Source organism: Salvelinus namaycush, chromosome 13 (assembly GCF_016432855.1).
Source record: "Salvelinus namaycush isolate Seneca chromosome 13, SaNama_1.0, whole genome shotgun sequence".
Taxonomy (NCBI): Eukaryota; Metazoa; Chordata; class Actinopteri; order Salmoniformes; family Salmonidae; genus Salvelinus; species Salvelinus namaycush.
In genome coordinates, this window is record NC_052319.1 from 26,201,841 (window position 1) to 26,226,906 (window position 25,066).

At 46.5% G+C, this 25,066-nt stretch overlaps 1 protein-coding gene across 5 annotated transcripts in view; it reads right to left on the minus strand.

Annotated features, from left to right (window-relative positions):
* Positions 1-25,066, minus strand: part of map4k4 (mitogen-activated protein kinase kinase kinase kinase 4) — a 96,567-nt gene that overhangs the window by 16,817 nt on the left and 54,684 nt on the right. For 2 of the 5 annotated variants that reach the window (XR_005478002.1, XM_039006988.1), the window contains exons 4-22: positions 22,496-22,621; positions 20,902-21,012; positions 20,725-20,815; positions 20,426-20,556; positions 20,017-20,071; positions 19,697-19,775; positions 19,353-19,528; positions 19,188-19,260; positions 18,858-19,068; positions 17,521-17,682; positions 17,319-17,420; positions 9,671-9,826; positions 7,905-8,153; positions 6,077-6,183; positions 4,013-4,161; positions 3,642-3,739; positions 2,554-2,732; positions 2,277-2,394; positions 1,404-1,700 (exon numbers count right to left, since the gene is read on the minus strand). Coding sequence is in view for 4 of the 5 variants with exons in the window: in XM_039006988.1 (XP_038862916.1) it covers positions 1,404-1,700; positions 2,277-2,394; positions 2,554-2,732; positions 3,642-3,739; positions 4,013-4,161; positions 6,077-6,183; positions 7,905-8,153; positions 9,671-9,826; positions 17,319-17,420; positions 17,521-17,682; positions 18,858-19,068; positions 19,188-19,260; positions 19,353-19,528; positions 19,697-19,775; positions 20,017-20,071; positions 20,426-20,556; positions 20,725-20,815; positions 20,902-21,012; positions 22,496-22,621 (2,670 nt within the window). In the remaining variant the exon portion in view is untranslated. Of the gene's footprint in view, positions 1-1,403; positions 1,701-2,276; positions 2,395-2,553; positions 2,733-3,641; positions 3,740-4,012; positions 4,162-6,076; positions 8,154-9,670; positions 9,827-17,318; positions 17,421-17,520; positions 17,683-18,857; positions 19,069-19,187; positions 19,261-19,352; positions 19,529-19,696; positions 19,776-20,016; positions 20,072-20,425; positions 20,557-20,724; positions 20,816-20,901; positions 21,013-22,495; positions 22,622-25,066 lie in introns of those variants that run through there. The other 3 variants (XM_039006989.1, XM_039006990.1, XM_039006991.1) reach the window with 3 other exon arrangements.

Genomic DNA, 25,066 nt, shown 5'->3' on the forward strand with positions numbered 1-25,066 from the left:
GACTACCAGGTGGCCAGAGAGAAAGAGAACACGACTAGGTGGCCAGAGAGAGAGAGCGAGAGAGAGAGAGAGACAACACCACTAGGTGGCCAGAGAGAGAGAGAGCACCACTAGGTGGCCAGAGACAGAGAGAGAGTGAGAGATAGAGCACTACCAGGTGGCCAGAGAGAGGGTGGGACTACCAGGTGGCCAGAGAGAAAGAGAACACGACTAGGTGGCCAGAGAGAGAGAGCGAGAGAGAGAGAGAGAGAGAGAGAGAGCGAGAGCGAACACCACTAGGTGGCCAGAGAGAGAGAGAGAGACAACACCACTAGGTGGCCAGAGAGAGAGAGCACCATCAGGTGGCCAGAGAGAGAGAGAGCACTACCAGGTGGCCAGAGAGAGAGAGTGAGAGAACACCACTAGGTGGCCAGAGACAGAGCGAGAGAGAGAGCACTACCATGTGGCCAGAGAGAGAGAGAACACCACTAGGTGGCCAGAGAGAAAGAGAGAGCGAGAGAGAGAGAGACAACACCACCAGGTGGCCAGAGACAGAGAGAGAGAGAGAGAGCACCACTAGGTGGCCAGAGACAGAGAGAGAGAGCGAGAGAGAACACCACTAGGTGGCCAGAGAGAGAGAGAGAGACAACACCACTAGGTGGCCAGAGAGAGAGAGCACCATCAGGTGGCCAGAAAGAGAGAGAGCACTACCAGGTGGCCAGAGAGAGAGAGTGAGAGAACACCACTAGGTGGCCAGAGACAGAGAGCGAGAGAGAGAGCACTACCATGTGGCCAGAGAGAGAGAGAACACCACTAGGTGGCCAGAGAGAAAGAGGGAGCGAGAGAGAGAGAGACAACACCACCAGGTGGCCAGAGACAGAGAGAGAGAGAGCACTACCAGGTGGACAGAGAGAGAGAGAACACCACTAGGTGGCCAGAGACAGAGAGAGCACCACCAGGTGGCCAGAGACAGAGAGAGAGAGAACACCACTAGCTGGCCAGAGAGAGAGAGAGAGAGAGAGAGCACTACCAGGTGGCCAGAGAGAGAGAGAGAACACCACTAGGTGGCCAGACAGAGAGAGAGAGAACACCACTAGGTGGCCAGAGAGAAAGAGAGGGAGAGAGAGAGAGAGAGCACCACTAGGTGGCCAGAGACAGAGAGAGAGAGAGAGCACTACCAGGTGGACAGAGAGAGAGAGAACACCACTAGGTGGCCAGAGAGAGAGAGAGAGAGAGAGAGAGAGAGAGAGAGAGCACTACCAGGTGGCCAGAGAGAAAGAGAGGGAGAGAGAGAGAGACAACACCACTAGGTGGCCAGAGACAGAGAGAGAGAGAGCACTACCAGATGCAACCAGTTCCTAACAGACCCAGGCCTGAGGGAGGACCAGGGACCATGGGCCAGAAGGAGGCTAAGAGGGACATACCTCCAGTAGCATGCTGAGCTTGTCCAGGGGGCTCTGGGGGGACATTGACATGGTGGGGCTGGTCAGGCTGGAGGAGGAGGGGGAGGAGGAGGCAGAGGAGGAGGGGGAGTGGTGGCTCTGCTGGATCAGGTCAGGCAGGAGGTGAATGCGGCCTGCAAAGCCATTTCTCTCCTGATGGCCTTGGAGACCGGGGTGGCCCTGGAGGGCAGGGTGAATCAGCCCGGGGCTGGGGACAAAGCCAAGGACAGGGCCTTGACCAGGGCTGGGGACAGGTCGCTTTTTGCTGTCACCTGCACTCTGGAAGTAAGAACAGGGGCACACTTTGGGTCTAAGTTTCTTTCCCTGAGGAGGAGGGATTCTATTGGCTACTTGTGTTAAGGGAAGACTAGTCTACTGAAGTAGGCTACTGAAGCTACAGTCTACTACTGTAAGAGACTTCAGACACATTCATTTGGGGATTAAGGAAAAGAGAATTGTCAATAACAGAGACCAAACGTGTAATTTTACTCTAAATTATTTCTATGACTTTATTGGAGGCATTTTATGATGTTCAATCTGTTGCAGGACTATGCTGTCGTCCAATGGGAGAACCGGTGGTTAATACTGGGAGTCGGTGCATTTCTTCAGGTTAACAAAGCCCTTTCCATTCCTTTCCAACCCCTGACCCCTTGGCTTCACCAGCAACACAAAGTAAACAATGAGAGAACAAATAACAAAGCAAGGTCCAACACAATATTAAACACAGTGGATAAACCATAAAGGGACAAATGAGTGAATGAAATATCACAATAAAATAACTAAAAAGGTTTACAGTGTGTGACTGATATGTTGTTATAAGAGAGGTGGACGGTGTGGCCTGGGTGTTGGCCTTACCGGTCTGACGATCTGAGTGCCATCTTTACAGGGTGTGGTTTTAGCATCACTCTCGCCCTCCTCGTGAACGATCATAGTCTTCACCGACTCCGTCTCACCGTTGCTCAGCCTCGAAGAGCTGGAGGTGGAGGTGGCATAAACAGAGAATCAGGAGGAGATTGTTCTAATCACATTCATTTCCCTTCACCGCAATCACACGCTCAAATGTCATTGCAATATGATGTCAATGTGAGTAGGGATAGGGTTGGGGTTCAGGTACAGGTCCTCCTCTACGTACACAGCCCGAGAGTCCTCTGGTCCTGAGGTAGACTCCTCCCCTCCCTCCTGGTCCACCTCTTCATCATCATCCTCATCTGTGGTCCCCGACTCTTCACTGGATGAGGAGTAGTCTGTCACCTTGTGGGGGCGTGGAACATCCTCCACTGCACGCAGCTCTTTGGCCAGTGCCGTCAGGTCCTAGAAAGGAGGATGGGGGTCAGAGGTTAGAGGTCAAATTCTGTTTCCTTCCCCCTCTCTTTCAGTCTCTCTCTCTCTCTTTTTAGCTCTCGTTTTCCGGGTTGTGGATTTGTTGCCGGGTCATTTGCAGGGTTAAATGCAGGAGACAGGATGCAGGAAGCTGCTTGGGGAGGAAGTGAAATCACAGGTGCGCCAGCCAATGAGGAGTGGGCCGGTGAGTAGCAAAGCCAACAGGAGATGAGAAAAGAGATTTATATATTTAACCAGGCAAGTCAGTTAAGAACAAATCCTTATTTTCAATGATGGCCTAGGAACAGTGGGTTAACTGCCTTGTTCAGGGGCAGAACAACAGATTTGTACCTTGTCAGCTCGGGATACCCTGCCGCCACATGAGTAATTACACACTGCTGCCATAATTCCAATCTGTCCACAAGGCTGGAAGAGGTTAGTGAGTCATCAGATGACAAGACCAGACCAGAGCATACAAGGAAGGAAGGGGCTGCAAGTATGAGAGAGATTGAATGATCCAATAGAAATAAATATAAGAAGTATAGGGGAGGAGACAGAGGTTAAAAGGAGCATGAGTAAAATAGCACCAATCAGGAGAGAGGCAAGTCATTAGTACAGAACCCTTCAGCCAATGAGATTGTCAGTACAAACACACACTATTTCACTCTAGCTTACCACTTCCCCTACAGAATTCGCATGAGTACCAGTAATCCACAGCGCAGAGGGCGAAACACACAAAGTACTATGTCAGATCATTGTAAAACCGTCATTCCCACTCAAAACTGTTATTTCCACCGCTTTTTGAATTATCACAACACTTGGTCTCATTCAACACTAGTTAGTACACTAGCTTGTACACTAGTCAGCTAGTCCAATAGTTTTACGGGGGTAAGATCTCACCACCGGTTGGTTAGGTCTGACCAATTCCTTCCTCTCCTCTGGGGTTTTCCCAGCATGCTCTGGGCGCTGAAGGGGAGAACCCTCAGACTTTGATGAAGCTGAGAGGGGGACAGCGGGGATACCGGTCAGTAAACTAAAGAGCTATGTGGAGAATTTTTTGTAGTGTATTCAATGGCTAATGTACTCTAATGAATCATATACTGTAATCCAATGCTGCAATGTGGTGCTAAATGTATTATCATTTGATTACCAATAACTGAGTACTTTGTATACAATAGTTATGTGTGTGTGTGTCTTGAGAGTGTGTATGTAAGAAACTCCTCATGAGACTATACATGTGTGTGTGCGTATCAAGGGAACATAAGACTCACAGCGGGCTCTGAATCTCTCCCCTGAGCCGCTGTGAGAGCTGGAGTTACTGGAGCCAGAGGAACTGCCAGTACTACCACTACTACCACTGCCTGGCCTGGGGACCAGCTTCTCCACCCGCTCCCACAGCAGATGCGGCTCCGCTGCAGCACTGTGGAGAGAGACAGAGGTTTTATATTACAGACACACATACTTTACATATAGGCAAAATATATACAATACCAGTCAAAAGTTTGGACACACCTACTCATTCAAGGGTTTTAAGTTATTTGTACTATTTTCTACATTGTACAATAATAGTGAAGACATCAAAACAATGAAATAGCACATATGGAATCATGTAGTAACCAAAAAAGTGTTACACAAATCAAAATATCTTTTATATTTTAGATTCTTGAAAGCAGCCACCCTTTGCCTTGATGACAGCTTTCCACACTCTTGGCATTCTCTCAACCAGCTTCATCTGGAATGCTTTTCCAACAGTCTTGAAGGAGATCCCACCAATGCTGAGCACTTGTTGGCTGCTTTTCCTTCACTCTGCGGTCCAACTCATCCCAACTCATTGTTGAAAAACAAATGATAGTCCGGCTAAGCACAAACCAGATTGGATGGCGTATCACTGCAGAATGCCTTGAATTCAAATAAATCACCAACAATGTCACCAGCAAAGCACCCCCACACCATCACACCTCCTCCTCCATGCATCACGGTGGGAACCACACATGCGGAGATCATCCGTTCACCTACTCCGTGTCTCAAAAAGACACGCCGGTTGGAACCAAAAATCTCTAATTTGGACTAATCAGACCAAAGGACAGATTTCCACCGGTCTAATGTACATTGCTCGTGTTTCTTGACCGAAGCAAGTCTCTTCTTCTTATTGGTGTCTTTTAGTAGTGGTTTCTTTGCAGCAATTCGACCATGAAGCCTGATTCACACAGTCTCCTCTGAACAGATGATGTTGAGATGTGTCTGTTACTTGAACTCTCTGAAGTATTTATTTGGGCTGCAATCTGAGGTGCAGTTAACTCTAATGAATTTATCCTCTGCAGTAGAGGTAACTCTGGGTCTTCCTTTCCTGTGGTGGACCTCTTGAGAGCCAGTTTCCTCATAGAGCTTGATGGGTTTTGTGACTGCACTTGAAGAAACTTTCAAAGTTTTTGAAATGTTCCATAATTACTGACCTTCATGTCTTAAAGTATTGATGGACTGTCGTTTCTCTTTGCTTATTTGAACTGTTCTTGCCATAATATGGACTTGGTCTTTAACCAAATAGGGCTATTCTCTGTATACCACCCCTACCTTGTCACAACACAACTGATTGGCTCAAACGCATTAAGGAAAGAAATTCCACAAATGAACTATTAACAAAAGCACACCTGTTAATTGAAATGCATTCCAGGTGACTACCTCATGAAGCTGGTTGAGAGAATGTCAAGAGTGTGCAGAGCTGTCATCAAGGCAAAGGGGTGGCTACTTTGAAGAATCTCAAATCTCAATTCTATTTTGATTTGTTTAACACTTTGTTTGGTTACTACATGATTCCATATGTGTTATTTCATAGTGTTGATGTCTTCACCATTATTCTACAATGTTGAAAATAGTCAAACTAAAGAAAAACCCTGTAGGTGTCCAAACTTTTGCCTGATACGGTACATTTTAATAGACAGAAACATATAGACACATACATTTTCATAGACACAGACATGCACACACAGTCTCACAGGAGATGAGGCTCAGCATTATAGAGAATTGCTAAGAGAGAAAAGGTAACACACAAATAGGAGACAAGGATATGTATCACAGGGCAGAGCAGTGAGTAATATTACATAAAACCCTCCCACACAGTATCCACACACAGAGAAGACCAGGACTCCACAGAGAACAGACAGACACACAGTGAAGAGGTTTTACATTACAGTACTGAACACTCGAAGAGAAGAGGGGAGGAGAGGAGAGGGGGATGGTGAAATAGTACAATAGAGGGGGAGACAGACACAGAGAGACGGACGGAGAGAGACAGAGAAAGGGCAGATAGAAAAAGAAAGAGGGACATGAAAAGGTACCTGCTGGCTTTCCTCTGGCTCACCGGGTTGCTAGGCGTGGCATTGCCATGGAAAGGGGAGTCCCTGCGTGACAGTACTGGAGACCTGGACGTTGTCCTCACAGGAACCTTCCATACAGACAGATGCCAGCTCTCACACAAACTCTACGGCCACACACACACACTCGGAGTGCGTGTATGCACGAGAGAGCGTGACATAGGGGTGCCAGGAGCAGAAACGCTGGACACACTGTTAAGACGTCCTTACAAGGTCCCGACAATGTTACTACAATGTCCAAATGATGTTCCACCCATACCCACACTGTGTAAAGTCACCCCACTGAAAGAGTTAGGTCTGATACACAGCAAAAGACAGCATTATATCCACACTCTTCCCTTATCAACCCCTGACTTAACACAAACACAGTTGTCAGGTTATATTATTGATTTGTTAGCATTCCTCTGTAGTAGTTTCCAGGGGACAGGAGGGAAAATAGCCTAAGAACAGGGCGCAGCATCCAAAGCAGAGCAGAGCAGAACAAACAGCCACTCCATTCAGAAGGAATACTAACTAACACTGACATTGATTTGAGACACTAACAGAGGCTCGCTTGGGAAGTGGAGGGGGCAGAACATGAAATGACATACTCATACCTCACCAACGAAGAGGAAGTGATGTTTGATAGGTAGGCCCTATGTGAAGAGAGGACAATAATTCCATCTCTAATTTGTGCAGATGGGGGCAAAAAAGGGGCCAACGTCTGGATTTCAACAGGATGAATATTTTCCTTGAACAGACGGAATCCTACCCCTCATTTGTGATAGCCTCCAGCGTCCCATTCATTTGGGAGCATTTCTAAAATGCTGAGATGCAAAAGCACTCAGCATTCAAGTGATTGCTGCTGCAGCTTTCTTTCTCTGCTATTTCTAAAACAGTCTCCTTCTGAGGTCTGGGAGGCTGAACGAGAGAAGGTTCTGTGAGGAGAGACAATAGAGGGGGAATAGAGAACAGAAAATGGACCTCTAATCCTTTCATAACGTTCTGCTCTCTCTGAATCCTCTCAGCAGGCCAGGGTGAGGAGGTGGTAGAGCCCTGCACAGGCTTGAATTTTAAGTCAGAGCCCGAGCCATGCCCGCGACGTTAAGGTCGACAAATTGAAGGCCCGGCCCGGCCCTGCCCAAAACCCGAAATCAGAAATAACTTCCTCCATTAGTAAATCCATTAGCTGCTCCTCTGTCCGTCACTCGCTCATGCACTCTGTTTGCTCTGCATGTGCTTTTCTCATGGCGGCTCTGGGTCTGAGTATCCATAGCAACGGTTCCGCTTGGGCTGCTCTGCTCTATGACGAGACAGAGAGCAGTTAGCTGTTAGCTACTTTCATCACTCAAAACTCAAGCAACAATTATTTTCAGTGAAATAATCTCTCCTGTTTTATATTTGACTAGGTTGAAGCACATCTGACGCCATGTTATGATCTTAGTCAGATATGACTGTACAGCGCAGCAGAGCACAAGTAAACGGCTCAGCTTCAAAATGTTAGCGATCAATTTAGTGATACCCGAGCCCTACCCGTACCCTAGTTACTGAAGAAAAAAATAAGCCTTACCCTGCCCTAACCCGATGTATAATGTTGGGGCCCGTCGGGTTCGGGTCGGGCAGCAGAGCTCTAGGAGGAGGTCGCCCCATCTTAGCTATTACTGAGACAACGTCACTCTGCTCATTCACTCCAATATTGTCCTCTCCAGCATGGCCATCTAGTGACTACCTGTCTACAGTTCAGACTTCCTAGTAAAGTCATCAAATGACTAACAGTCTACTCGCCTTTGCCAGGGGATAGGCCTGTTCTTACCCTGGGAGGGGAGACGTCTGTGGGGGCCTTCTCGAGGGGAGTGGCCCTAGGCTGGGGGTGGGGCTGCAGGTCAGTGCGTGCGAGCGATGATGATGATGGTGATGGTGCAGGTTGATGGTGTTGCTCCTGAGAGCGCAGGTTGAGGTGTGCAAAGCCAGGGACGATGGGCTCACTGAAGGAATGAGAGCGTGAGACGACAGGGGGAGTGGCGATGCTGCTCTTTAGAGCGGCCAAGTGGGACCACTGGACCTTCCAGAGACAGATAGACAGACGAGGTTCATCAGAGGGGGAGGACACATTGGGAGGAATGGGGAGGTTTGGGGGAGGAGGAGGAGGGAGACACAACAAGAGAACAAGACCACTTTCACAGGCAGCAGACAGTGATTGGATACTGAAGCTTCAGGAAGCATAAAAATGGGTGGAGCAGTCATGCAACCAATATGAAGTCTTAGGAAGACAGATTTGATTGGTTCACATCACAGATAGCCAATGACAGCTCCACCTGTTTTGGTGCTCATGATGCGTCAGTCTCATCACCAGTTGTGAGAATGAGCATGGATCACATAAACAAGCTATTCACAGATGAGCTAGCATCATGCATGCACAGACACAATCACACACACACTCACATATGGCATGCACATATTCAAGGAGACTTTTTTGGTGAAAAGTAACTGAGAAGAGTATCATCCAATAGGAACATATCAATACTAGGTTTATAGCTGAATTTATTCCATGTCCTATTACTTTCAAATATGCACTGAGAAGCCCTCAGACATGAAGCCCATAGAAAGAGACGTATCCCTCAACAAATGAGTCTTTTGTAACGAGCCCATGTCATCACGCTTCATATCGGTCTCTAATGACGTGTCACTAACGAGTGAAGTGACTAATGCATTTAAATGGCTCTGTTAAAAAATGTAGCAATCAATTACATCATCATCGCCACCAAATTCAACAATGTTTCATCTAATCACCATGACATTATCCAAAAAAATAATGTTGCCCTGAATGGTGAACTGTAACAATGACTGTAATCAGGCTGGGCTGGTTGAGTCTTTCTCCCTGAGCAGATGAGATGAGAAATATACTGAGTCACTGTGAAAACAGAAAGATGAATTCTGGATGTGTTTGTGTTGTTTAGCACACAGTCCCAATGTAACAGCTATACTTTTATAAATAATTCACCATCTCAACCAACCTGGCAATGCATACACTCACATACACACACACACTCACATAATACAGAAGGCAGTCAGAGGTAGAGTGAGTGGGTGAAGCTGGTATTGAACAGTGGCCAGATCAGAAGCAAGCAGCCTGGACTTCATACTAACACAGTGGTGGAGGATAGGCTGTCACCCAGGGAAGCATCAAAGACATTGGAGGAACCCATTAAGGAACCAGAAAGATCAACTTTGTCATCAGTAAGGGACTAGAAAGTTCAACTATGTCATCATTAAGGGACAGAGAACAACGCCCACATTTCTCCGCACAGTGAAATAATTCAGCTAGAACGGAGGCTAGAACAGAGGGAGGGGGAGAAGAGAAAGATAGTGAACACAAAAACAGTCATCTACTGTAGCTAGTTAGACACCACTACTGATACACAACCCGGAGAGAGAGCGAGAGAGAGGGAGAGAGACCACCCTGTTAGAACTACCTGGAAAGAATTAGGGATTGGAAAAAATAATTACGGAAAAGGACAGTGTAGCTAAAGGAGGAATAAGCTACTGCCGGTAGGCCATCTTGGTTGCCGTCTTGGTTACCTGGGCTTCCATGGGTCTGTGCATGGCGGGCGGGGCGGCCACGGGGGCGTTTCCATTAGCGACGGTCTCAGCGGCGCGGGGAGGAACTGGGGGCTGGACCTTAACCTGGGCAGCCTGAGGAGATCCTTGGATGTTCTTACGGTACCTCTCATCGGCCTGGAGGGACAGACAGCAAGGACAGAGAGAGGGACAGTCATTTACCGTCACCAGACCAAAGAGGATGGAGCCACAGCAGCAGTGGGAGGGTCAGTAGTAAGATCAGTTAGGACCCCCATGAAGAACAGGCACACTAGCAGGGACTAGAAAGCATTACCACAACATGACAATTAGAGAGAGATATTATGACACGAAGAACAACAGGGGAGGCTTGTTCATCATGTATTAGTGCATCAAAGGAGGCCTGCTGGCAGAAGACAGTCAACAAAACAAGACCTGTTTAGTATTGCACCTGAGGATAGGAGAGACAGGTTAGTTTCAACCATTCAGCTGACAAAATCCAGACTCTAGACCCCTGTCCTCCTGACTCTTTCCCTGCAGGTGACAATGTAAGCAGCAGGTCAGGCCAGTAGAGGGTAGAACCAGGGATACACAGCAGAGCAAGGCCAAATGAGCCGCCTCTACATCAGACTGGGTCATTAGCTCTAGGATAGCGACAACAGCAGCATTTATTAGAACTGCTGAGGTGACCCCCCCCCCCCCCGGAACAGAGTGGTCCATGTTACTATACCCTCGAAAGGGCTTCAATGAGGGGAAATAATACTTATGTAATCTTCATGTCTGTTAGGAAAACGTGGCAATCATGTTAACGACATTGTCTTACAAACCTCTGGGGCGGTGGGGAATGATGACTAAATAATGGCATTATGTGTGTAAAATGTTAAGAAGTGTGAGGAAGCGAAATAAGTACAGATGGATGTGGACTGAAAGTGGACAGAACCCTTCACATTTCATATACAGTATGTTGCCCCCCCCCCCCCAAAATGATCTATCTACATAGGTTTAATTGAATGATGAATAGAGACGATGAGATCCTTCTGGTAATTGATTCAAAACCTAAAACATCATAAAAGGTTTTAGTAGTTGCAAAGCAGGCGTTGACTGACAAAGCACAGCTTCAAGTTTTATGTTCATAATCATTTAGTTTGAAGAGGATCTAAATATAAAGAAGTGGGCAGTTAAAAAATGTCCAAGATGCTGCATCTCTATCTGACAACAGGCGTCTGTCTCCATTTATCAACTGTGCTTCATTCTATAGCCAGAGGACTCCTGATATCTCCATGAGTGATAAGTATCATTTTTGTCTTAAATCGGTTGTTGTCTAGTACCGTCTTTTTGCTATCTAGGGCCATCTACTTTAAGTGCTGCCTGTCTTCACAGTAGCCTACTTGGTGTGGGAACTGCTGACTGATATTAACTTGCAGATGATTGTTGACACATTAACCAGGATTAAGTAGCAGGGCAATTTGCGACTGTTGCCGTTGTAATCAGTGGCTGTATTGGAGGGGGAGTGGTTTCTCCTCTCCTAGGCAATTATCAAAAAAAAGTATATATATATATATATAAAAAATATATATATTTCACCTTTATTTAACCAGGTAGGCTAGTTGAGAACAAGTTCTCATTTGCAACTGCGACCTGGCCAAGATAAAGCATAGCAGTTCGACACATACAACAACATAGAGTTACACATGGAATAAACAAAATATACAGTCAATAATACAGTCAAAAAAAAGAAGAAAAAAAAGTCTATATACAGTGAGTGCAAATGAGGTAAGATACGGGAGTTAAGGCAATAAATAGGCCATGGTGGCGAAGTAATTACAATATAGCAATTAAACACTGGAATGGTAGATGTGCAGAAGATGAATGTGCAAGTAGAGACACTGGGGTGCAAAGGAGCAAGATAAATAAATAAATACAGTATGGGGATGAGGTAGTTGGATGGGCTGTTTACAGATGGGCTATGTACAGGTGCAGTGATCTGTGAGCTGCTCTGACAGCTGGTGCTTAAAGCTAGTGAGGGAGATGAGTCTCCAGCTTCAGTGATTTTTGCAGTTCATTCCAGTCATTGGCAGCAGAGAACTGGAAGGAAAGGTGGCCAAAGGAGGAATTGGCTTTGGGGGTGACCAGTGAGATATACCTGCTGGAGCACGTGCAACGAGTGGGTGCTGCTATGGTGACCAGTGAGCTGAGATAAGGCGGGGCTTTACCTAGCAGAGACTTGTAGATGACCTGGAGTCAGTGGGTTTGGCGACGAGTATGAAGCGAGGGCCAGCCAACGAGAGCGTACAGGTCGCAGTGGTGGGTAGTATATGGGGCTTTGGTGACAAAACGGATGGCACTGTGATAGACTGCATCCAATTTGGTACCGGCAATAGGTACCGGGAGGTGTGCTCTTTACCTCTACAAGGAAATTAGCAACTAGTGTTAGTACTTCAGGCTCCCGTTTTTTCAGCGGGAGCTATCAGCGACGGCTCGTTGCAAAATTAAGAGCGTTGCCGAAAAAACAAAGATGGTTCTGCCGAGTTGTTCTGCATAGTCTTTTGTAGCTTTGGCAACTATGTACTTGTTTTCTATACCTGTTTGCTCTTCTCCCTGTAGGCTTTACAGACACTCCCCACCCCTTGGCTGCAACCCTTCTAATTTAGTGTACCATGGGCACAAAACCATGGTGGAATTCCTGGTCTCTGGCAGCGTTTGGAACTATGCTGCCATTCAGTCCCTTGACTTTTTGGCTCTGACGGAGAAATGGATCACCCCAGAGAACACTGTTACTCCAGCTACTCTCTCTTCATCTGACTATGTTTTCTCTCATAGTCCAAGAGCATCTGGTCGTCGTGGAGGTGGCACAGGGCTACTAATTTCTCCTAAGTGGGGATTCTCTTTTCTCCCTCACTCACCCTCATTTATATTCCATGCTGTCACTGTCACTTGTCCATTTCAAGCTTAACATTGTTGTCATCTATCGCTGCCTTTGATTAATTTCTTTCTAACTTCCTTTCCCCTCCTTGCCTCTTTTGAACGGACCCTTTCCCAGTCCCCTCCCACCATTTCCCAGTCCCCTCGCACGACTAGAGGCTGTACGCCTACTAGTTTCACTGCAACCAACCTCCAGGTCTCTCTAATCACTACTTTGTTTCTCCCTCTACTCCAACCCTAGCCACAGCCCCTACCCAGATGGTCATGCGCTATCACAATCTTTGCTCTCTCTCTCACTACTCTCTCCTCTTCTGTCCTCTCTCCCTTTTGCTAAATCCTTCTCTCCTCCTGTCTCCTGATTCTGCCTGTTCAACCCTCCTCTCCTCCCATTACGCATCCTATGACTCACACTGTTTCCTTTCCTCCCAGCTGGCTCGGCCCTTCCCTCCTGCTCCGTGGCTGAGTGACTCATTGCGAGCTTACAGAACAGGGCTGTGGGCAACTGAGCTTAAATGGAGGGAAACAAAACTTCCGGAGGACCTATCATCCTTTCACTCCCTCTATACCTTCTCTTCCTCTGTATCTGCTGCTAAAGCCACTTTCTATAACTCTAAATGTAAAGCTTCTGCTTCTAACCCTAGGAAACTATTTTACCCGTTTTAAACCCTCAATTCTCCACACTTTCCCTGTCCCTCTGTGCCAATGACTTTGTCAACCTCTTTGAAAAGAAGATTGACGACATCCGCTCCTCATTCACTCAGCCTATTGTGTCCAATGGTCCCACTCACACAGAAGTACCCTTCACCTTGACCTCTTTCTCCCCTCTCTCTTCAGATGAAATCCTGCAACTAGTGAGGTCCGGCAGTCCGACAAGCTTCCCGCTCGACCCCATCCCATCCTCCCTTCTCCAGACCATCTCTGGAGACCTTCTCCCATTCCTCAAACTCATCCCTGACCACTGGCTGCATCCCCTCTGACTTCAAAATGGCCAGAGTCACTCCCCTCAAGAAACCAACACTCAACCCTTCTGACGTCAAACTACAGACTGGTATCCCTTTATTTTCAACACACTTGAGCGTGCTGTCTCTGGCCAAATCTGTCACTATCTCTCAGAATGATTTTCTTGACCCTAACCAGTCAGGCTTCAAGGCGGCTGACTCAATAGAAACGGCTCTTCTCTGTGTCACGGAGGCTCTCTGCACTGCCAAAGCTGACTCTCTCTCCTCTGTTCTCATGCTCCTGGATCTATCCGCTGCCTTCAACAAGGTGAACCATCAGATTCTCCTCTCCACCCACTCAGGGCTGGGAGGTCTCAGGCTCTGCACACTCTTGGATTGCATCCTACCTGGCACGCCGCTCCTACCAAGTGACATCGAGAGGATCTGTGTCTGCGCCACGTAGTCTCACAACTGGTGTCCCCCAAGGCTCGGTTCTAGGTCCTCTCCTCTTTTCTCTATACACTAAGTCACTTGGCTCCATCATATCCTCACATGGTCTCTCTTATCATTGCTATACAGATGACACTCAACTTCTTTTCTCCTTCCCCCTTCTGACACCCAGGTGTCTCAGCTTGGATGTCGGCCCACCACCTCAAGCGCAACAAGATGAAGCTGCTCTTCCTCCCGGGGAAAGCTTCCACACTCCAAGTCCTCTCCATCACAGTTGACAACTCCACGGTGTCCCCCTCCCAGAGTGCAAAGAACCTTGGCGTGACCCTGGACAACAGCCTGTCGTCCTCTGCAAACATCAAAGCAGTGACTCGCTCCTGCTGGTTCATGTTCTTGAACATCCGTAGAGTATGACCCTACCTCACACAGGAAGCGGCACAGGTCCTTAACCAGGCACTCCTCATCTTCCGTCTGGACTACTGCAACTCGCTGTCGGCTGGGCTCCCCACTTGTGCCATCAAACACCCCCCCCCCCCCCCCCCCCCCCCCTTACTAGCGCTGACTTACACCTTGCCCAAACCGGCTGCGCGCGTGTGCCATCGTGCGCTATCGTGCATAAATGTATTTTGCCCCCCCACACCAAACGCGATCACGACACGCAGGTTAAAATATCAAAACAAACTCTAAACCAATGACATTCATTTGGGGACAGGTCGAAAAGCATTAAACATGTATGGTAATTTAGCTAGTTAGCTTGCACTTGCTAGCTAACGTTAATTTGTCCTATTTAGCTAGCTTGCTGTTTCTAGCTAATTTGTCCTGGGATATAAACATTGAGTTGTTATTTTACCTGAAATGCACAAGGATCTCTACTCCGACAATTAATCCACACATAACACGGCCAACCGAATCGTTTCTAGTCATCTCTCCTCCTTCCAGGCTTTTTCATCGTTTAAATTATATGGTGATCGCATCTAAACTTTCATTGTATTACCATGACTACCGGCAAAACAGTTCGTCTTTCTATCACCCACATGGGTATAACCAATGAGAAGATGGCACATGGGTACCTGCTTCTATAAACCAATGAGGAGATGGGAGAGGCAGGACTTGCAGCGCGATCTGCGTCAGAAATAGGAACGACATCTATTTTAGCCCTTGGTGTCGCAGACGCTCGTTGGCGCGCGCAAGCAGTGTGGGTGCAATAATTGAATAACATGGATTTCTACATTTATTTTTGCGACGCTCGCGCACGCGACGTGTCCAGTCTGGACAGCATGTTAGCTGATAGAGTATGTATTTTTCCTCAATAAAGTGATTGTGATGTGTGCGATGTGGTTGTCCCACATATCTATCTTAAGATGAATGCACTAACTGTAACTCACTAAGAGCGTCTGCTAATGTAAATCCCAAACTGTACTCTCTTCACTGAATATTTGATTGGACAGATTGGGGAATGGTGAAATGCTAATAGACTGCCATTTGAATGTAGAAAGGATATGGGTCGGTAGTTTAGACAGGGCTGTATCTGTAGTTTCTACACTGAGTGTACAAAACATTAAGAATACCTTCCTAATATTGAGTTGCTTACAACCACCCCCCCACCCACATTGTTACCCTCAGAACAGCCTCAATTCGTCAGGGCATTGACTCTACAAGGTGTCGAAAGCGTTTCACAGCGATGCTGGCCCATGTTGAGTCCAATGCTTCCAATAGTTGTGTCGAGTTGGCTGGATGTCCTTTGGGTGGTAGAACATTCTTGATACACACAGGAAACTGTTGAGCGTTGTCTCATCCTGAGCAAGAATATTAATATGACCAATAAAGTGAAAGTCCCTCACACCAGCAATCAAGCCACATGCCCCACAGAGGTGCACCCCCTACAGTAGATCGTATTCTTAAAGCTGTTTATGACAGCAGCAGCACAAGCAATGGTAGCATTCAGCAGCAGTGTCATGGCAACGGAGCTGGGTTTCACCTCTCCGATTGTGGCGGGGCCTTTGGGGTCAGAAGTCAGTTGCTGTGGGGACTTGGTCCTCTCTTGAATCAACAGTTGCTGTGGGGACTGAGGCCTGTTGGTGGCTGGCGGCAGGGGTTTGGGCTGCTGTTGGAGAAGCAGTAGGTAGGAACTGATCCTGCTGTTGGAGAAGCAGTAGGTAGGAACTGATCCTGCTGTTGGAGAAGCAGTAGGTAGGACTGATCCTGCTGTTGGAGAAGCAGTAGGTAGGACTGATCCTGCTGTTGGAGAAGCAGTAGGTAGGACTGATCCTGCTGTTGGAGAAGCAGTAGGTAGGACTGATCCTGCTGTTGGAGAAGCAGTAGGTAGGACTGATCCTGCTGTTGGAGAAGCAGTAGGTAGGACTGATCCTGCTGTTGGAGAAGCAGTAGGTAGGACTGATCCTGCTGTTGGAGAAGCAGTAGGTAGGACTGATCCTGCTGTTGGAGCTTCTGGGCCTTACGCTGCTCCTCCAGCTCCTTCCACTTGTGCTCCTGAGTGCAGGGAGGTGTGGTGGTGCATCATCTAAACTTTCCATGGTGTGTGCTGTTCTAATTGAAGGAGTTCTGTAGAATGAAGGCTGGTGTCTTAATGGTGGAAGCTGTATCCATGTAACCAGGAAACTGATTAATGGGTTTGTATTTTCACCGGGACCCAATTATTCTAAGTGTTTGAATGCTTTGAGAATATTGACTATTCCAGTGTAGCCCAAATATTGGTTTAAAGTGTAAAGGAAAAATGACTGAGCTAAAAGTTGATGATGAGTAAGAAGACATGGTGGGGGACAGTAAGACCGTGTAACAGAATCAATGACACACAATGTTGGTGTGAACTAAGTGATGGTGTGGAAGGAGGTGAGTGATCATATCCTCACATGATCTAATGTCCTCTTCTCAAACCCCTGGAGGAACATAGGCCTTCAACAACATACACAACATAAACACGTTGCCACGCAGATCCGCTAACACACCGTCTCAGCAGAATTAGGAACATTGGGAAAGAAACAATGAAACACCTCTCTTCCTGTAGATAGGACACATCCTGGTGACATCACTTAAGAACTGTAATAAACACTGACTTCCACAACTTGGCCCAGAGAATTCATAACCTCCAAGCTCAATAGTTAGCTCCCTTCAGATCTGCCATACTGTGACATACTCTAACCAGATTTTCTTGAGACAGTTAGAGTAGTGTGACTTCAATAAATCTAAAACTTGCTAGCCATTCTCCAACACCCTACTACGGAGCGAAACCCATAAATTACAATCCAATGACTTAGAAGGCTAGAAGAACAGATGGATAATGGGAGATATCTAGATGGATAGAAGTAGATAGATAGGCTTACAGAGTTTGGTCTCACCAGTAGCATGGCCTGTTCGTGGAGCAGCTGCTGCTGCAGGATCTCCAGGTGCCTCTGCTCCTCCTCCAACTGGCGACGGATGTACTCCTGACAATAAAAACACACACACAGACACACAGGTCATCAAGTGTCAGGGAAGACTACAAGTACTATGAAGGAGAGTGTTGTCAATGGAGAGTTCTCCTACCTGCTCGCGGTCAGCCCTCCTCTTCTCCTCCTCTGCCCTCCTGCGCTCCTCCTCCTCTTTACGCCGGCGTTCAACCTCCTCCATACGCCTCTTGTCATCCTGCTCGCGGCGCCGCTGCTCACGCTCCTGCTGCCTCCTCATCTCCCGCTCGCGACGCTGTTGCTATGGACAGCCACAGAGGGCGACAGAGAGCAGGTATCAGGAGCACTGACATCACTATCAGTTAACACACTGAGCTAGTTAGCTGTCTTGTTTATGGTCACCATATCTGGCCATTATGAGATAAGCTAGCCATTTCTTATTGTGCTCGTCCTGCTTCCCAGGGTTCAGAGTTGGTTAACTACACTATGGAGGTGTCAAGTTTTACCTGTAGGCTTATCATCACCATATCAAATTACAGTATGGCTGGCAGTCTCTTAAAAATTGGCTCATTAGCATTGATTTATTAAATCATCTCTATAAGTACAGTAAGTAGCTCTACACCAGTAGAGTAAGACCTGCAGGACACTGTGTGTGTGGTCCCTAGTTTTATTAAGTACACTATGGTGGTCCCTGGCTGCATCATGAAGTAGCATGTCTCCATTTTTAACCTTTCAACTGGCAGATGGGGATATCTAAAACAGGAGCACACATTCTCATGCCCCTTGGTCAACTAGCCCAAGAGGATTCCCTGAACCTACAGTATAATATGATTCATAAATGCATTTGCTCATTAATCATAAGAAAGCTTGAGGCTGTCAAGTTGTATGTGAAACTGTATGGGAAAATGTGTGATTTTGACCTACTGTACATGGAAGGATATATTTTCTGACTCCATTTTACAGGTTGTGTGTCTTTTAAAGAGGTTCCAAGCTGAGACATTAGACATGGTAATATCATGGGGACTATTGCATATAGGGCATAGGTCAGAGAATTGGCTGTGCTGATTTCTGCAGACTAAAACAACAGACAAACAGAAGCTTTCTCCCTCTAGCATGTTCTAGTAGCTAATGACTGAGGAAGAAGAGTCTCTCTGGCCCAGGTCTCCCAGAGAGGCTAAGATAGAGACAGAGCTCTCTGGTCTTCCTCTGGAAGAGATAAAGGCCAATTAGGGAACACAACCCAGAGGCTCTACACAAACACACTAATCACTACTGAAAACACAACACAGAGGAGAGAAACGTCTGTGGGGAGTGTGTTGACTGTTCTAGCACGGTCACAAACATGTTATGCATACATACACAATTTATGGGTGCAGCCTGGAGGAACAAACACACACACACACCATTAAACAGGGTGGAAGAACACACACATACACAAACTTAGACACACACAGACACACTCGCTCTCTCTCATACCTCCTCCAGCCTCCTCCTTTGCTCTTTCTGCTGCTCGATGCGTTTCTGCCTCTCTGCCAGTAGTTGGCGCTTGTACTCCTCCTGCTCCCGGAGCTGCTGCTCCTGCAAGAGCTGCTGCCTGCGCAGGGCCTCCGAGCGCTCCTTGTTCTCCTGCTGCAGACGGATGAAGTCCCTACGCAGGGTTGATTCCCCTGGCTGGTTCACTATAGAGCTACGGGACAAAGAGATACGTTAATATAGAGCGCTATGGACCAAAAATACATGTTAGCTAACGCATTTGCTATTAGTATGTTGGCTATTTTTTGGGATTGATCCATGTGGGTTAGTTACCTGGGCTCCCCCTCCTGCTCCTGAGCTTCCTCCTCTTCTTCTTCACTCCCACTGTACTCATACTCTGTATCATCTAGAGAAGAGAGGAAAGGGTGAGAATGTTTCAAATGTCTTCTAGAGATGTCTTAGAGAAGACTAGTGTGTATTAGTATGTCTAAGACTCACCCTTCTCCCCCCTCTTCTTCTTTGTGCGGTCGATGTGGTCTTTGAGCTGGATGCGGACCTGCCTCTCGTTGGGCTGGTCCCTGATGAAGGGGTGTTTCAGCAGCTGATCGGTGGGTGGGCGCTGGGTATAGTTCTTCACCAGGGAGCCTTCAATGAAGCTGCAAAACTTCTTAGACCTGAGGAGCGGAGAGGAGCCATTTGTTACTTTTATGAGCCTATGCTGTATCTACCAGGTGATGTCAGCTGAGCTATGAAAGAGTTTCACCAGTATCATTTTTCACAGTGGGATTGTAAAATGGTGGTTTAAATGTCTGAAATCATAAGGGCATAGATTAGTTACATACCATTTCTTTGATTTGAGTCGAGGAGGAGGGTTTCTGGGGATGAGGAAGAGCGCTCTCATTGGATGCATATCGCACAGCGCTGAAAGACAAGACAAAACAAACACCGATCATTTCAACCAGGTTAGCTCGCTGGAAAAAATAGTACTGTAGAAGTCCAATAGTAATTTTTTGGGAGATGTTTTATTTAACTAGGCAAGCCAGTTAAGAACAAATTCTTATTTTCAATGACTGCCTACCCCGGCCAAACCCTCCCCTAACCTGGACGACACTGGACCAATTGTGCGCCGCCCTATGGGTGGTAATAGAGTGGCTGTACTTACGAGGAGCTCCCTCAGCCATCTCTATAGCTGTGATTCCAGTGGACCACAAGTCACTCTGCAGGAGAAAATACACTATGAGAGACATGGACACAGCTACCATTGTGTGTGTGTGTGTGTGTGTGTGTGTGTGTGTGTGTGTGTGTGTGTGTGTGTGTGTGTGTGTGTGTGTGTGTGTGTGTGTATGAATCTATATGTGCATGCATCTATATAGGGTGGTAATTACCACCCTCTCTGGTCATGACAACATCTACCCCAACCTGCTACTGTACTGTCTGTACTGTCCCATCAGCCTACACAGCCACATACAATGGCACAAACGCAAGCAGCTATCAATCAACTAACTTTACATACAACTGGACACTGACAGCCATTAGCAAATAGTGGCATGGTGTTATTGAGTGCATCTTACCCTGTAGTCGTAGGTGGCGTCTGGGTTCTCGTCGCAGGCAATGACCTCGGGCGCCATCCAATAGGGTGTCCCGATGAAGGTGTTCCTCCGGCCCACTGTCCGGTCCAGCTGGGCGCTCACACCAAAGTCCACTGGAGGAGGGGGGGAGAAGACCAGTCAGAACCAGTTCAAACTAGTTTAGTCCATTGTATTATGTTTCAAACCAGCCTCAGTTTGAATTAGAGTAATTTCAACCAGTTTAAACCATTCTAGCCTCTTGTATCAAATCATCTCAAACCGGTTGAAACCAGTGAACTTACCAAGTTTGACCTCAGCGTTCTCAGTCAGCAGCACGTTCTGGCCCTTGATGTCACGGTGGATCACATGGTGGGCATGCAGGTGAGCCAACCCCTGAGGAGAAACACAGACCATCATGAGACCACAGATACCAGCATGCAGCAGCAGGGGGAACGTGTAGGAAGTAAAAGTAGACTCACCCTGAGGATCTCACGGGAGATGTAGGCGATCCAGTCCTCCTTCAGTGTGTTGCCCTTGGTGTTCTTCACCAGGTCTGTGATGGAGCCTGCACCACAGAACTCCATAACCAGCTAGAGACCCAGAGAGAGAGAGAGCCAATTAGTCATGTACACATATGCGTGTCGCGCGCACACACACACACACACAATGCAGCCATAACAGTGTAGATGTAAAAGGTGAAAACAATAGACGTGGTACCAGTGGTGGAAAAAGTACCCAATTGTCATACTTGAGTAAAAGTAAAGATACCTTAATAGAAAATGACTCAAGTAAAAGTGAAAGTCACCCAGTAAAATACTACTTGAGTAAAAGTCTAAAAGTATTTGGTCTTAAATATACTTAAGTATAAAAAGTAAATGTAATTGCTAAAATATACTTAAGTATCAAAAGTAAAAGTATGAATATTTTACAATTCCTTATATTAAGCAAACCAGACGGCACAATTTTCTTGTTTTTGTTATTTGCAGATAGCCAGGGGCACACTCCATCACTCAAACATCATTTACAAACAAAGCATGTGTGTTTAGTGAGTGTTTAGTGAGTCTGTCAGGTCAGAGGCAGTAGGGATGACAAGGGATGTTCTCTTGATAAGTGTGTGAATTGGACAATTTTCCTGTCCTGATAAGCATTCAAAATGTAATGAGTACTTTTGGGTGTCAGGGAAAATGTATGAAGGAAAAGTACATAATTTTTTTAAAGAATGTAGTGAAGTAAAAATTGTCAAAAATATAAATAGTAAAGTAAAAAAAGTTTTTACAAATAAAACAACTTAAGTATTTTTACTCAAGTCATTTACACCACTGCATGGTACTTGAGTCTAGCGAGAGAAACCCTCACTCCCTTTCCCTCCCTCTCTTTCTAAGTAAAGCAGAGATGGATGGCAATAAACTGGGAGTAACCCTGGCCTGGAGAAACCTATAGTTAAATCCCTCTCTCTCGCTCCATCCCTCCTCCTTCCCTTATCTTGCTGGTCGCTCGTTCTCAGCAGCACCTCTATCTCTGAGATAAAAAGCCCCAGAGTCTGAAAGGGGCCATTAAAGGTAACACTAGCAGGCAAACACACAGGGACTGACCGGGGAGGGAGGGCGGGCTATTGTTGATCCACAGAGAAAGGAGGAGAGGAAGGGGGAGTTCAAACCACCCAGCCTTTAGGGAGGACTGTTCATTTTTTAAATTGAACCTTGATTTAACTAGGCAAGTCAGTTAAGAACAAATTCTTATTTACAATGACGGCCTACCAAAAGGCCTCCTGTGGGGACGGGGGCTAAAAGAAAATATATAGGACAAAACACACGTCACGACAAGAGAGACACCGCAACACTACATACAGAGAGACCTAAGACAACAACATAGCAAGGCAGCAACACATGACAAGGACTATGGATGGCGAGGTAGGTAGAGTGAGGATGGTACCTCCTATTGAACCAAACTAGCAATGTCATTCTATGACACCGTTATGAAGGCCTTATGCTGGAGATGTCCAAGTAGTTTAGGCTTGAGTTTTAGGTAAAGGTATTTGGGACTGAGGGATAGACTAGGTAAACACACACTCACCCATAGCTGGTCGTCATGTCCTGGTGGGCTCTTCTTGATGAAGGCTCCGTAATAGGTGGCTATGTTTCTGTGGTGGGAGTACTTCTTCAGCATATTAATCTCAAGTTTAATCTCCTCTTCTTCATCCTAGACACACACACACACACAGAGTGAGAGAGAAAAAGAGAGATAGAGAGAGCGAGAAAGAACATTAATAGAGCTAATAAATTCCCATTACCCTGGAGGGGGGGGGGGGGGGGGGAGTAATTTTATGAAGTAATGGAGCGAATCATAACAAACAAAACAAATATTCATTGTTCTATTTGTCCTGGCCAGGGAACACGTCCTAGAGAAATGTGAACTGATAACAGTCTCATCTGAGAGCCCCCGGTGACAACCAACCACACACACCCTAATGAGCTCTTTGTTTTGTGTATGATGGTCTATGAACTGACACTCCATAGGTTGTTTACCCCTCATGGCATTTCCAGAGGGGAAGTTTGTTGTAATCATGACAACAATAACAGAAACAGACTGCTATTTATTCAACCAGATTGAGCCTGGTAAATACCACCATTTATTGACTTTCAGTCACAACGAGAATGTTGACGAGCATGGAAGTGAAAATGGCACGTTCTATATCGTAAATGATAATGGAGCCAAATAAACCAATATTATCACACAGGCACGCGCACACACAGTGTATGATTCACTCAAACCATTCTGGCTGGTAAAGCATTGATTTAGCAGTGGTAAAACATTGATTTAGCGTCACTTTGTATAATGCTCCCTCAACATGTGGTCTTCCTGTTGCTGGGATGACCTGCCATTTTTTTTACTTGTCGTCTTATTAATGAAGCCGGTGACTTATGTGGTACTCCCTGATCATATTCTAGTCCTGTATCTTGGCATCGGCTTCATTGGACCACGTCTGTATTGAGCGAGTCACTGGTACTTCCTGTTAGAGTTTTTGCTTGTAAGCAGGAATGAGCTTTGCAAAATTGAGGGCGAGCTTTGTAGGTGTCTCTGTGTGTGGAGTAAAGGTAGGTGGTCTAGATTTTTGTAGCCTCCAGTTGCTAGGGTGACATTTCTGGTAGATTTAAGTTTTCCTGCATTAAAATCACCGGCCACTAGGAGCACCGCCTCTGGATGAGCATTTTTTTGTTTGCTTATACAGCTTGTTGAGTGTGGTCTTAGTGCCAGCATCGGTTTGTGGCAGTAAATAGACGGCTATGGAAAATATAGATGAAAACTCCCTTGGTAAATAATATGGTCTATAGCTTATCATAACGTATTCTAACTCAGGCGAGCACAACCTTGAGACTTCCTTAATATTAGAGATTGCGCACCAGCTGATGTTAACAATAAGACACACATCCATTGAGCTTACCTGATGCTGCTATTCTGTGCTGCCGATGCATAGAAAAACCAGCTAGAATATTATCCATGTCCTTGTTCAGCCTAGTTTCTGAGAAACATAGGATATTAGTTTTTCAGGTCCCGTTGATAGGATAGTTTCAAACGGAGCTCATCCAGTTTGTTCTCCAGTGATTGTTGTACATTTGCCAATAGAACAGAGGGTAGAGGCAGATTATTTACTTTCCGCCGTAGCTTCATTAGGGTGCACGCGCATCGGCCTCTATATCGCTGTCTCTTTCTCTTCCGGATCAGGGCCAGGTCGGGGGTGAGCAGTATGTCCTGTACCGCTGACTCACTGTTCTGATGTCCAGAAGCTCTTTTCGGTCATGGAAATGGAGGAGGAGACATTATGTACAAAAAAATTGAGCTCACAAAATAGCAGAATTGGTCAGGAGCACGTGAAACATCCGCTATGCATTCCAGTGACATTCTTCTCTTAGTCTGCACTCTCCATAACCTCATATTTTCAGCACCCCATCTTCTATCCCCCAGTTCTCTCATAGTCCGGATGCCATTTTCACAACTCTAAATCATGTGTAGGAAGTGAGATAATGATGGTGGGAGGTGTTAACAAGGGTGGCCATTTTACAGATAGTATCACACACAATGGAAAGAATAAGGGGGATGGGTCACCCTTTTTATTACCTCCCACCATCATTATCTCACTTTCTACAATAAAGATATTCAGCTAAGAGAGTGAGCCAAGACAGTGAGAAGAGATGAGTTGAGAGAGACAGTGCACGAGAGAGAAAAAGAAGAGAGCAAAAAAGAGGGAGAGAGGAAAGATGGAGAGACTGTTTGAATCAGGGATTTTTCTAATAACTTCTGACTCCTATTGAATCCCAGTGAATTAGCCTCCAACAGCAGCCTCTCTGCTGGGTTAGCTTGAGGAGCAGGACTCTAGATACTACAGTCCTCTGCTCTAGTACAGCTAATGTGATTAGAAGTTATACAGTCAGAGAGGCAGGGAGAGGAGTGGTAGGGAGAGAAGAGAGATGGGTAGTGATGGGAAGAGAGCAAGACAGAGAGAGAAGGAGCAAGAAAGAGGGCGGTAAAGGGAGCACGAGAAAAGGGGAGAGCAAGAGAGAGAAAGGAGACAGCAGGGAGGAGAGGTGATGAGAGACGAGTGACTGAGCGACTTAAAACCCTCCCATGATTCCACTGCACTTCAAA